Genomic DNA, 14,431 nt, shown 5'->3' on the forward strand with positions numbered 1-14,431 from the left:
ACAAGTTTGGGGTTAATAAATTAATAATTTTACTCAGAACGCTGTTCTTTTGAACTTTCTGTTCGTCAATATATCCTGAACAAAATGTATCACAGTTTACAAACAGTTATTTTAAATTGTAATAATATTTCACAATATTGTTTTTTTCACTGTATTTTCGTCAAATAATTGCAGCCTTTCAAAAACATAAACAAATCTTACCAACCACAAACATTGGAAGAAGGAAGGAAGGAAGGAAGGAAGGACGGAAGGAAGGAAGGAAGGAAGGAAGGAAGGAAGGAAGGAAATAAATAAATAAATAAATAAATTAGTGTCAAATGTATTTATGTGTCAAAAAATCATAGAACACTATTTGTCACTTATTCACTGTATCAGAGACCAATCCCAAATGTGTAAGGCAGACTTATAAATGGCTCTGTACAGGAAATCAAAGAAAAAAAGAAGGAGCGAAAATAAAATAAAAGACGTGCTTTGAGCATACACACACACACACCTGGGCACTTCTTGTCATTGCAGGAGCGCACTTCCTCTCCGGAGCCATCGCAAGGGTATCCCTGGATTCCCGTGCCTTCACACATACGGAAGCGACGCTGCCAGCCGGAGTCACAGGTCTTGGAGCACAAGCTCCAGTGATTCCAAGCTCCCCAGTTCCCTCCACCTGCACATGACAAAGAAAACAAGGAACACCACATATGACTCCACATTATGAGAGGAGACGAGCCAATGGCCATCTACACACTGCAGTTTTGATACACTAGACTGGAAGACGGTGAACACAGACGAGCAGAGTGAAACAACGACTCAGAAGTGAAGTCACAACCATAAATAGCTACAGTGTGAATATAGTCATAAAACACCTGCATGAAGCTAATTTCCACTTATTATTTATTATCAGGGGTGCTAGCTGGCATATGCTGACACAGCAGCGTGTCTGTGCAACAAGAAGACCGGTAAGTCTCTGTGGTGTGGTACCACAGGCAATCCAGGGCGTTCACTGCAATTAATTAGACCATGACAGCAAACAAATTGCAGCTGTGCACATAAACTACCTGTCAATTTAAGAGTAAGCCCACCAGTGAGAAACTTACCCCCGCAAGACGGGTTGGAGCACTCACGAGTTTCGGCATGCGGCCCCTTACACTCCGCCCAGCCATGAACCGACACACTGCAACGCCGCTGCCTCTGCTGAGTGCCCGAGCCACAGGACACAGAGCACTGGGACCAGCCCGCCCAGTCCAACCACTGACCCTCCACTGCAAACACAACCACAGGGAGACGAGGTGGAGGTCAGAACACAATAAGACTGGAGTGGAGGAAGGACAGGGAAGAGAAGGACAATAGAAGTGAGGGACAGAAACAAACAGGAGTCGGGCGGTCGGACAGACAGAGAGAGAGAGAGAGACGGGGTACAGCAGGGGTCTGTGTTGGTCTGTTGTATTTGACATTGTAGCTTGGTTAAAATGATGCTCACTTACCCTGATACAAACCTGAGAGAACAATGACAACAAACTGAGTTATTCTGATACTGATTAGTGATGCTAATACCATCAGCATCAGCAAGTTTTTGTTTTTAAAAAATAACTTCGGAAAAAATTTTACAAAAATTTTGTAGCATTCAGGATGCATTAAGTGTACAAGTTTGCACCAAAAAAAAATCCATGTTATTCAAAATTATTTAAAAATGATCTAAAATTAGAACTTGCTGATATTATAAATATATACTCATTTGCATTCCAAAGGAACAATAGAATGATAGCTAGAACAATAGTTAGAACGAAAGACTGATAGATAGAACGACAGAATGATAGAACGATAGATAGATAGATAGATAGATAGATAGATAGATAGATAGATAGATAGATAGATAGATAGATAGATAGATAGATAGATAGATAGATATTTTTTTTTACAAATTACAATTGACAAGGCAACAAAATATACAATATTTAGTAAAAAAGACACTTTTTTTTAAAAATTGGTCTTGAAACCAAGTAAAATGTTTGAATTCGGGGGAAAAGTCCTCATATAATCTGCAATAGCCTTCAAAAACCATTCACTACAATCTAAAAAAAAAAACAGAAAAAAGGAAATTGGATGATAGAAGTCACTGAATATATTGTGATTGACTCCTACATACAGTTTAATTTGCCAGGTCACATGTATAAAAGAAATGACATCATACATTTCATTCACTAATTTATTTCCACCCGCTATTTCAATTTGAAATCCTTTATTGAAAAATGCTTTTTAAGATCACCTCTTCATGAGCGAACATTAAATTACAATGCATGCTATTAGAACAAACCCTGACCTGCACATTAAAGGTGCTCCAAGTTACACATTCTTTTATCCTCAAAATTGTAGTCTAATGGGTTTCGGAGAAGACCAGTAATTTTGTTTAATTAATTAAAGAGAGATGGACCACTGAGACATATCTTAAAGCACATGAAGTTAAATAGAGGGTTTGATAACATTAGTGCAGAAATTTATGAGAAACCGCACTCTGATGATAACAATTTATTTCAGTTTGACTGATGCATATTGCAAATGTTTCAGCCTTTAATTTCTCACATTAAAGATGTTGAGTAAAAATTCATTATTCTACTGATTACTATTAATTGGTATTCTATGAATAAAAAAAGCAGCAAGCACATTATGTATTTTCCATAATTTCCACATAGTTCATTCAAACACAGGCTCTGTCCACGTTCATATCGATCTTCTCTCTGACCGGCGACTGCAACAAAATGAATATAAGATCTTTTGCATAACGAATGAAACAAAGGATCATGTACAGTGACTATTTCTTGCTTGATTAATGAGATTCATGGTGACGTTCTATGTGAATAAATAATAATACATATGGGGGGAGGAGCATGTCGCTTATGAAGCCCTTTCATAAGCCCATGTCACTATCCCGAACCCCATCGCTTACAATATGAGTCACTTTGTTGATGCAAAGCCTTTATGAATTTGAAAGTGTTTAATGGGGGGATGAAACAATGTGGCTTTTTAATGTTTTACTTCAAGTATCCCAAGATCCTTTGCAAAACATTAGAAGGTCTACTACATGCCTCGATGGACACATATTCATTATGTTCGAAAGTAAGAATTATGCTTAAACATCATCCATCAAATGATGGCATTAATCTTATTCCTTTATGTTTATATAATGAATGCTTTCTAGTATGCACTATCTATTTCACAGTAGGGGGGATGTTACGTCTTTTGACTTTCTGCAGCAATTTCAGGATCTGTGCATATTAACCTCTAATATCACTTTGATCTTATTTAAATGTGTGTGTGTGTGGGGGGGGGGGCATATTTCATCCAAGAGTATCTCGGTTTGATTGATGGTATTAACTGAAATCAAATTATCTCTCAATCTAATGAATTCCAAGGAAGACAGAGCACATGATGAACGAAAATGCCCATGTCAACTTTGCTCTGTCAAAGCAGATGCTCGTCAAACTTAGAAAAATGTACAGTATAACTTTACTTCAAGGCAGCCACAAGACCGTGACCTAAAAATAGTTCCAAAGGGATTGGTGTAGTACAAAAAGACAGACAAGTAGTATATTTACAGTTATACTACAGACACATAAATGCAACACATAACTGCATATTACTATAAAGTATGAAAAAACAACAACACATTTTGGTAACACTTTATAAAAATTAAATAAATAAACAAACAAACAACCTCTTTAAAGGGGACCTATTATGCCATTTTGTTTTTGAGGTCTACTAGAAAGATACTGTATTCATGCTTGAAAGTTCAAAAAACACATTCTTTTTTACATTGTTCCAGCTCCTCTCTTCCCAGTGTGTCAGTAACGCTCTGGGGTGCGTTTCCCGAAAGCATCGTTAGCCAACTATGGTCGCAAGTCCCGTCATTATCTGCATAGTTCAACGAGTCGGTGTTTCCCGAAACCATCGTTCCAACGAACATTCGCAAACAGCATCGCAAAGCTGTGTGGTTGGAACGACAGCTCTCAAGCTAGAAGCAGAGTTTCTGGTTTGCATGACATGTGGACTTAATAAATCCTTATCTTGAGCAAAATAAGCAAGCTGACATTCAGTTAAATCTATATCTTTTATTTGGAAAACATAAATGCCATTTACGTCTTTTAGTTTGACATAAGAACGAGCCTATGATTGAATCTGGAAATAAAGCAAATAACTGAGACAAATATTAGACAGTCCTCAGATGCCATGTCTGTAACTTATAGCAAAACATCTAGCATTAATTCAGTCTCAAACAGATTCATTAAAAGAAGTGAACCATCATTAACCAACGTGGTTGAACTTCCAATTTGCGCCAATACGGTTTCGGGAAACAGTCGTGACTATAGCTAGTTGATTACTTCAAAGATGCATCTATGGTAGTTAAGCAGCGAGTTACGCCGTTGTACGGGAAACGCACCCGTTTAGTTCCTGTCTCTATGAAGCCCCTCCTTTCCGAAAAGCGCAATGTGCTCTGATTGGTTGGCTGGATCAGTGTGTTGTGACTGGTCGACCACTTCCAGTGTGTCACGCCCCTTACCACAGCCGCCAGTTTCAACACACTGCTAACTAACTCAACCAGGCCTCGCCTCCATCATTTTGCATATGATATGGTCAGGAATTATTAAAATGAGGAATATTATGACGTGTTCGTTCCCGGAAGAAAACTCAAGACTACAATGGAGGCGTTTCAGGGAGTTCAGAAACAGTGACACTGAGAATAACTCACTTTGACTTTGTGTTTTGTAACTTTGCAGACATTTTTAATGCTCAAACACCAACATCACACACTAAAGACAGTTGAACATTTAAAAAAGCACAATAGGACCTCTTTAAATGTTGGTATGACAGAGCAAAGCAAAATGAGATGCAGCTGCATTATCTGTCTGAGATCATGGAGGATCTGTGTCTCAAAGCAAGTGCATGATAAATAATAATCATATTCTAAAGCCTCACAAATTCAATAAACATGGATAAATGTGGCCTGTCTGTCTACGCCTCCATGAGAGTATTGGACTCATCATCGCTCATAAAACGAGCGGCCAATGAGGAGAGAGATCCTGGATATTGTGGTTGCCAGGAGAGACAGCAACTGCAGCTGAAACCCAACAAACACAGATAAGCATTTATGGCATCATACTTTTACTTCACAAGAACATAAATGGAAAGGGAGAGATAAATCCACTGTATAATTAAGGTAATAACACTGATTTCAGCACATCAGATGGACTTTGAGTATCCCTTATGCAAGACATCAACACACGCACAAACAAACAGATGCATCTGCGTGTCCATGGTTGTAGCTATAAGAATTCTGGGCCGTGTTCCTTTACTTTAATGTCTTATTTCTGTTCTATATTTGATCTTATTTCGTATGGCTTATAATTTTTCTTAAATCTATTTTAGCTGAATAACATAAACTGATGAGCTCATTGGTAAATCAAATGGAAGGTTCAGCAATGTTTTATAATTTTGACATTCAGCATGTTGCACTTTAATCTGAGTCTGACAAATTTGTAGACAAGCTGCTGATGCGGTGTATTGTAATAAACTGTTTGTGTATTTGTCCATTAAAGCAAAAACTATTTAGGAACAGCAATCATTTGAGTAAACACTTTTTTTTTGGCAATAAATAATATATATATATATATATATATATATATATATACACTACTATTCACATTTTTTAGATCGGTTATATTTTTAAATGTTTTTAAAAGAAGTCTCTTCTGCTCACCAAGGCTGCATTTATATGATCCAAAATACATCAAAACTAGTAAAATTGTTAAATATTTTACTGTTTTCTATTTGAATATGTTTACAATTTGAATATATTTTAAAATGCAATTTATTTATGTGATCAAAGCTGAATTTTCAGCATTACTTTCAGAAATTTCAGAAATCATTCCAATATGCTGATTTGCTGCTCAAGAACCATTTATTATTATTATTATTATTATTATTATTATTATTATTATTATTATTATTATTAATATTAATATTATTATTATTATTATTATTATTATCAATATTGAAAACAGTTGTGTACAAATTTTCCAGGGTTGAATACAAAGTTCAAAAGAACAGCATCTATCTGAAATAGAAATCTTATGTAACATTATACATGCCTTCACTGTCACGTTTAATAAATTTAATGCACCCTTAATTAATAATTAATAATAAATACTCTAAAAAATATTTGGAAGAATAAATAATAAATAACACTGTCAGATTTTTGAAAGAAAGAAAGAAAGAAAGAAAGAAAGAAAGAAAGAAAGAAAGAAAGAAAGAAAGAAATACATTTGCTCTCTATTAACTTCTAAAAGATCCATCTAACTTTTTTTTTCTTCAAGAAAACTTTCATAGAAAGTCCTAAAGATAAGATAAGTCCCAAGATAAGTCCTAAAATGCATTCCCCTAACGAGCCAATAGAGTGCACTCTGAAAATCATCTGAGAAAACAACTTCCTATAAGCAAAACATTTAGAAACACTTTAATTAAACAAAATTTTAATGAGGACAATCAGCATATGCTACTTCAAAATAAAACAACTATCCCCTTACAAGACTACTCTACCATCTCTTATACGGTAGCCTACCATCTCTTACCACATAAGCAAACATTAATTAAGAGGAGTAAATTACAAACACGGTCCGACGAATGCGCTGGAACTGAAATTGCTCACACTTTGATCACGGAGAAGCAAACCATCACTGTAATCACAGACTCAAACAGAGCTGAAGTAATGCGGGAGAAAACGCACCGATGTTTACAAGACATCCATTTAGATTCACAACAGCCAACCAACATTTGCAGTGACCTAGGACAAGGTATATTAAGTTGACTCATCCTGTGTTGACTTAAATTATATCAGTGGATTGCACATCAGTTGACACCCATGGATGCAATTGAATATTAAGAGGGTGAAATGTATTTTACACATGGATGCCTCTTGGTAGGTGAGAACAGGTGGAAGATCTGCTCTCTGACAGGGTGTAATCACTGTCAGTCAAAAGCGCTCGGCAGGACTGGCCCAGCTGTTCATTTGTGCCTCCTCAAATAAAAGACAATCACAGTGATTGGCTGTCACCCTTAACTCTTCAACTGTCAGACTAATGGAGGTCTTCAACTCCAGGTAGGAACAACTGTTCAAACTGAAAATGAATTGAAATGTACCAGACAAATGATTTATTGCTCATCTCATTGGGGTAATAACTAATTTTGGAGTCGGATCCTGTTCGCCAAGACCGGAGCGGTGCTGCTGAAGAAACAACAAACCCCAGCAGGTGCGGACACATGTGATTGGTTCATATAGGATTCCCATTAGCTTGAGCCGAGCCCCTATTTGAGTAGCACTTCAGCAAAAAAAATGAATAATAATAATAAATAAATCTGGAGACTGGCATAATGAATGAATGAAATCTAGAGGAAACTATGAGGCATGGCTGCAGAGAGAGAAAGCAGACAACACAGAGCTCGAGCGCCCTTCACACTGAGACAGAACAGAAGGGGTGAGAGAGACCGATGTGAAACAAGCAGACTGGGGTGAAGCTCGAGGCAGTGAGGATGGCACACAGGAAGGAAAGGGAAAGGTCAGACAGAAAAAGACATGTGAATAGAGAGACAAGAGAGGAGAAGATACACAACACAGAAAAAGGGTAAAGAATAGGGAAGTCAAAGGAGTCCAGAAGACAGAACACACTGGGTCTCATTTTCGAACTGTGTAAATGCAAAATTGTATGCATAAAACCAGTCATGATTCACAATTTTATTATTATTTTTTTATTATTTGGGAACATTTTTACTTAAACCAAATAATAAAAATTATTATTATTATTAATATTTCCATAAAATAAATAAATGGATTGTTATACAATATAATATTATATTACATTATTATTATAGTATATTACAAATAAATTAGTGGACTGAATAACTAAATTAAGTTATTGTTCTTTATAATTAAAACATAAAGTGTATACTTACATGTTCCGTTAAATTAAGGATAAAAACAACATTTAATAATTGTTTTAAATAAATTATTTATAATTACATAATTTATAATGAATTATTTCAAACTATTATTATTATTGTAACTAATAAAAACAACATGCATTATAGTTCAATCTATAAGATTTTGCATGCAAACCTTTTCTGCATACATACAATAAGCACAATACAATACAGTAATAAGAGCAATAATACAATAATAAGCACACCTACGCAATTATTGGTAAATGAGACCCACTGTGATAATAGGCAGAATGCACTTTAGAGTTGAAGTAGAGAAAAGAGAGAGAATATTGGCAGATGAGGAAATGCAGATTAGTACTAACCGGGGCACACAGCTATATTGCAGAGTTTGGTTTGCACCTCGGGCCCTCCACAGGCCTTGCTTCCATGCTGGGGGAGCACACAGATCCTGCTCCGGGTCCGAGAGCCTCGGCCACACGTGACTGAGCACAAGCTCCAGGAAGACCACTCCTCCCACAGCCCATGCACTGCAAACACCAACAAAACCACCAATGGGGATGAGGGAAGATGAAGGGAGGTGGGCCGAAGGGTCCTTCGGTCTCCAGAAGCGACCCACGGGGGCACACAGAGGCGAAGCCCCGCCCACCTGAAGCATAAAACCCGGGAACGCCACCAACATGAGCCTCAACCGTCAGAGAGGAAGCCTTCAGATCAAGGGTTAAGGGCAGAGAAGGAAATGAAAATGAAACAGCATGTACAACGTGAATGAGACGTCACTTATCTTGTAAGGAGCACCAAAGTGCAAAAGATCAAGGCATGGGTAGAGCACAAATAGATGAAATGCACCGTTTGATCATGAAACGTGTCCAATTGATTGTGTTCCTGCCGAGAGGATTTCAATGAAGTTGTGTCCTTCAAGGATTCTTTGACTATCCCAAAAAAAAGCGAAATGCATTTTGTTTTACGTTGAGAGACATTGAATAAGTATTGCGTAAATGTATTCTTAAACTCTTTTTAATAGACGTCACATGGAGATATGCATTCAGATTACGGCTCTGTTCCAAAACCCAGTGAGCTGCTTACACAGGCAGAACCTTCTAAGGCAACATTCTGAAACTGAACCTCATAAGTGAAGTTTTGAAACACTCTACATAGGCAGGAACTATGTGTGCCTACAAAATACAAAATTGGTACACAATTGTTTGAGTCAATACATCTTTTAAAACGTGTTTTTGTCTTACCCTGATTCACTATGGTAAGTCTATGATAAGTGTTTATATTTTAGACCTGTCGGGGTGGTTTTAGCGGGAAATTGTGTACATACGGTACGTCACTCCGGCTACTTTGATCTCGAAATGCCGGATAGAGGAGAGTCTGCTGGCAAAAAGAGAACGCGACAGAACTTGTAATAAAACAAGAACCAACATTGGCTCGGCTTTTCAGAGATGGCGAGAACTGATGGATTTGAAATGTTGTAACAGCGACGCAGAGATGGTGTTTTTATTACTCAACAGGTGAGAAATGTATTTAATTGAACATATAAATTGCCATGTAACTCTCTAACAGAGTTCATTGTAAAGCATCATCTATTGTGAAGGGTCATTATAGCGCTGAGCTGGAATGTATTTTCGAGGAAGTTTCGTGTTTATTAATGGGTAAAACATCTTCAACTAGTCAGCTTGAGATCCTTTCCATCTAAACTGGTTATATCTCTTAAGCCTAGTAATAAATGTTTTATGATCAGTAGCATAACCATATTCCGAAGCACAACCAAAACAATGTTCTTCCGTAAAATGCATGCAGTTTCGCTTTTTAACCACTAGGGGTCAGACATTACTTAGTGTACCTTTAATTAATTTTAAAGGAGAAGTTCACTTTCAAAAAAACTTTTGCTGATAATTTACTCACCCCCATGTCATCCAAGATGTCCATGTCTTTCTTTCTTCAGTCGCAAAGAAATTAAGGTTTTTGATGAAAACATTCCAGGATTTCCCCCCATGTAATGGATTCTATTGGGACCCAAACGGTAGAAGGTCCAAATGACAGTTTAAGTGCAGCTTCAAAGGGCTTTAAACGATACCAGACGATGAATAAGGGTCTTATCTAGCGAAACGATCGGTCATTTAAAAAATAAATAAAAAAGTTTAAGTTTTATAAGCACAAATGTTCGCCTTGCTCTGTTCTGTGATGCGCGTTCGTGACGTCACGTAATACGCAATTACGTTGAAAAGGTCACGCTTGAAAAATTTCTGTCCTGAAGAAAATGTTCTTTTTGGCTTTTTAATATTAAAACACCCAGGATACGCACACGAATGGGCATTTTAAACGATAAACTGACACAAATACATTTGAAAATGTGTATATGGTCCTCCTTCCGCACATTTGTAAACACGTCAAGCGTGACCTTTTCAACGTAATTGCGTATTACGTGACGTCTTCAACGCGCATCACAGAACAGAGCAAGGCGAGCGTTTGTGCTTATAAAACTTAAACTTTTTTATTTATTTTGGAAATGACCGATCGTTTCGCTAGATAAGACCCTTATTCACCGTCTGGTATCGTTTAAAGCCCTTTGAAGCTGCACTGAAACTGTCATTTGGACCTTCTACCGTTTGGGTCCCAATAGAATCCATTACATGGGGGGAAATCCTGGAATGTTTTCATCAAAAACCTTAATTTCTTTGCGACTGAAGAAAGAAAGACATGGACATCTTGGATGACATGGGGGTGAGTAAATTATCAGCAAAAGTTTTTTTGAAAGTGAACTTCTCCTTTAAGTACTTAGTCACTTTTTACTTCACAATCGATTTCAATACAGTCTACATGAGAGCAATAAAACAGGATGTTTTATGAATCATAAATATACATAGTGCACACAAATATACAGAGTGCACATAAGAAATAATTTAAATCTCAAAAATGATCAACAGATTTCCACATTTAATTAATTTTAATCATACTTATTATATAGTCAATACTCATATACTCAAATTATGTCGCTTCACAATTGATTTTAATACAGGCAAATGACATGCTACTTTAATAGGCACAACATAGCACATTTGGGGTCAATGGTTTACAATCATTTAAAACAGCTTTTATCAACAATTAATTTTAGTTATATATTTAATCATTTACTAAACTTCACAATTCTCTGTTATCACACTGAGAGTTCCTGTGAAATGGTCAGTTTAAAATGATTTAAATATGAAAAATTTGCTAGTCACAATGCGTTCTGGGCACATATGCGATGCTGCCTTAGAAACTGGCTCAAACTAGGTATCGCAGAATTATGTACTGTATGAAACAGTCTTTGCATTGGGAATAATCCTCAATGATGCAAACAAAGGCAGCTTACTAGGTTTCTAGTTAATAGGTTTTGGAACAGAATGTATGACTGTGGGCTTGATGAGATGTTATGAGTGAGGGTGTGAATGAACTTTGACAAACCCCTGCAGTGCGACAACATTTCAAACAACCACAAAACAGCCGAGATGAATCCAACAGAATTCTTTCTGATACAGATCTTTGAAAGCGGAAGAGCGGACATCTTTACTAAACCAACAAGGTAGTCAACATTTGATTCTCTGTGTTGCCAAAGAAAGAGGGAGGACATGCATCTTGAGGTGTGGAGTAGCAGTGAAATCAGAAGATAAGACGTTAATATAAGACCCTATGAAAAACAGAAGAGGAGCAGGATGGAAGAGTGGGAGCGGTTGAAAAGAGTGACTCGGGTGAGGAAAGAAAGAAAAAACAATCCTGACAGGGGATAGAAGGCAAGAGAATTGGCCAGGATTTGAGGAAAGGGGGGAAGAAAGAGTAAGTAAAAGAGACAGAAAAGGAGGTTTTGGAGGGGGCTTTTGGAAAGAGCGAGGGAGAGATTGTAAGGCCTCCTCAGTGTAGAGCAGGGATGTACTGTGAATTATGCATGCTGATAAATAATTGATAACGCTCTGTAGTGCAAAACTCAAAGGAGCCATGGCTCAGCTGCACATACAGCATGAAGAAGAAAAAACTTGTATGAAGCGAATGTGTGTGTGTGTGTGTGTGTGTGTGTGTGTGTGTGTGTGTGTGTGTGTGTGGCCTGGTAAACCCTACATCATGTCCTTGTGAGGGTATTTTTCGTCCCCATGAGGAAATATGGTCGCCATGAGGCTTATATATGTGCTAAAGTGCAAAATTATTAAAAAGCTAAGTGATGTTTTTTGAAAATGTAAAAATGCAGAAAGCTTTCTTTGATGGGTAGGTTTAGGTGTAGGGTTAGGGTTAGTGTAAGGGATAAAATATACAGTTTGTACAGAGAGAGAGAGAGAGAGAGAGAGAGAGAGAGAGAGAGAGAGAGAGAGAGAGAGAGAGAGAGAGAGAGAGAGAGAGAGAGAGAGAGAGAGAAAAGAGAACTTGGACAAAAGCCCTCTTCGGCATATCGAATAAGACAACGGGTAACAAAAAAGACATTTATGCATTTTTAAGTCTAGTTACCTTCAGCCATTTATAAAAATCACTTTCTACACTTAAAAAAAAAAAAAAAAAAAAAAAAAGGATATAATTTGGAACCATTTTCACTCAGAAATTGCTAATACATTTCACAAACAATTACGAAGAAATGGCAAGTGCCATTAAACTGAAATTGTTTTTTCTTGTAAAACCTATTCCAATAATCTTCCTAAAAATCATTTAACAGAGTACTGTTAGAGGCCTGGGTTCTGATAGGGTTGCAGAAACATATGTAAAAATGCAAATAACAATCATAGTAAGTGATCAGAGGGTGTTTGAAATAACTTTGTTCTGTGATCCGATGAAGCAGAACATATTTTATAGCACTACAGTATATACAGTAATAGGCTATTTCGATTAGCTATTTCGGCTATTTCGATTAGCATTGCATTATAAATACCTATTATAAATACCCATTATAAATATATTCATTTATTTATTTTCCCTCAGTAGATATATTCTAAAGGGCTCATATTTCCTATTAAAGGCATGCATTCAAATATTTTGAGGCATGAAGGCATGAATTTCAATTTTGCATATATCCTGACAAACAATAAGAAATTACAGTCACCATAAGACTGTTATGAGAAAAACTGAATATCAAGACTTTGATCTTTGTAATGATGTATAGTTTGTCAAGATTAAATAAAGACCTTTTACCCCTATGCTTCAAATAAAATAATAATAGAAAAATGTACTATAATATACTAGGTGTATAATATGTGATTTTAGAAGAAAAAAAAAACAATTGAGAACACTGATTTATGATAACTACAGCAGTTTCAGAGGTCTCATTTGCTACAAGTTACAATCGGTCACAAAAACTGTGTTGTATGACAGTGCTAACTTTAAACCTGGCACAACTGAATTAAGAGTCACTAATTATGATATATGAGAGCTATAGTGGAGGGGATTTTCAACAAGAGATGACATATTACGTTATATGGCTTCAGCAGACTTCAATACAGTGTTTTTATTGGAGCTTGACAGCCTTTAGAAAGAAAATAAGATTTGGATGAATAAATGCCCATGTGAGTAAACATTAAATAAGCTTTCAACTTTCCCATGGCTAGCAAGTCACCGCAAGTCTATTCTTGCCTTGACTTCCAAAACATTCTGGTAGTTTTGGCCTGTTGAGATGATGTAAAGGTTGAAACGCGAGGGTAGGATAACGCCACTGATTGTGTGTGGCATGGGGAGAGGCTGAATACTAGGCTGATGTGCCCGCAGTGCTCATTGCCTCTATAGACCACATTATGTACTGCAGTATCCATCAAATCACTGTCTGTGCAGACTCATGCAGAGACCCAGAGCCCGTCTATCCGCTCCCCACAGGGGATGCCAATTCCTCCTACGACGGAGGAAGAGAGGGAGAAATGTAAAAACAGGTACATACTGACCACCAGACCACATACTCAGGGGAAAAAAAACCCCAACAAAAAGCAGTAAGGTTTGACGTTTGAAGGTAGAGAAGGAGTCTCTATTATAAATCATAAATAAACAGGCACAGAAAGAGATGTTGTGAACCGGGCATGCGGGGCAGACAGCAATCCTCAAACCAATAGATCAATGTCCCTTCTGAGCATTTACAACACCAGCAAAACCCGGCTCTGCAGGCTGAAGGCATTGTTCAGTGTTGTTTACATGTCGTAAATATTATTTATATCAGTTAAGGCCAACAGCAACAGCGTCTGCAGATATAACTGATGCAGTTACCCTTTAAAAAGCTGCGATGAATGAGCTATCCTTGGATCCCTGTAGTCTGATGCGTCACTAGATTTAAAGGGCAAAAACAAATGCATAGCACCACCTGTTGGTTAACTGACGCAATTGCCCCTTTTGCCCTAAGATTAAATGAATAGAGTGGTTCTCACTTGATTGTTCTTCAGGATGCAGATTTGATATTGCATATCACATGTTGACTCAATACAGTGAGATTAAACAAAATTGTAGTGGT

The 14,431-nt window shown here is 37.1% G+C and overlaps 1 protein-coding gene across 1 annotated transcript in view; it reads right to left on the minus strand.

Moving 5' to 3' along the window:
• adgrb2 (adhesion G protein-coupled receptor B2) overlaps nt 1-14,431 on the minus strand; it is a 295,002-nt gene that overhangs the window by 126,785 nt on the left and 153,786 nt on the right. Inside the window, exons 5-6 of the mRNA XM_084131293.1 lie at nt 1,089-1,253; nt 494-658 (exon numbers count right to left, since the gene is read on the minus strand). Of these exons, the coding sequence (XP_083987419.1) occupies nt 494-658; nt 1,089-1,253 (330 nt within the window). The remainder of the gene's footprint in view (nt 1-493; nt 659-1,088; nt 1,254-14,431) is intronic.

This window comes from Abramis brama (genome assembly GCF_963993115.1).
Source record: "Abramis brama genome assembly, chromosome: 12".
Lineage (NCBI taxonomy): Eukaryota > Metazoa > Chordata > Actinopteri > Cypriniformes > Leuciscidae > Abramis > Abramis brama.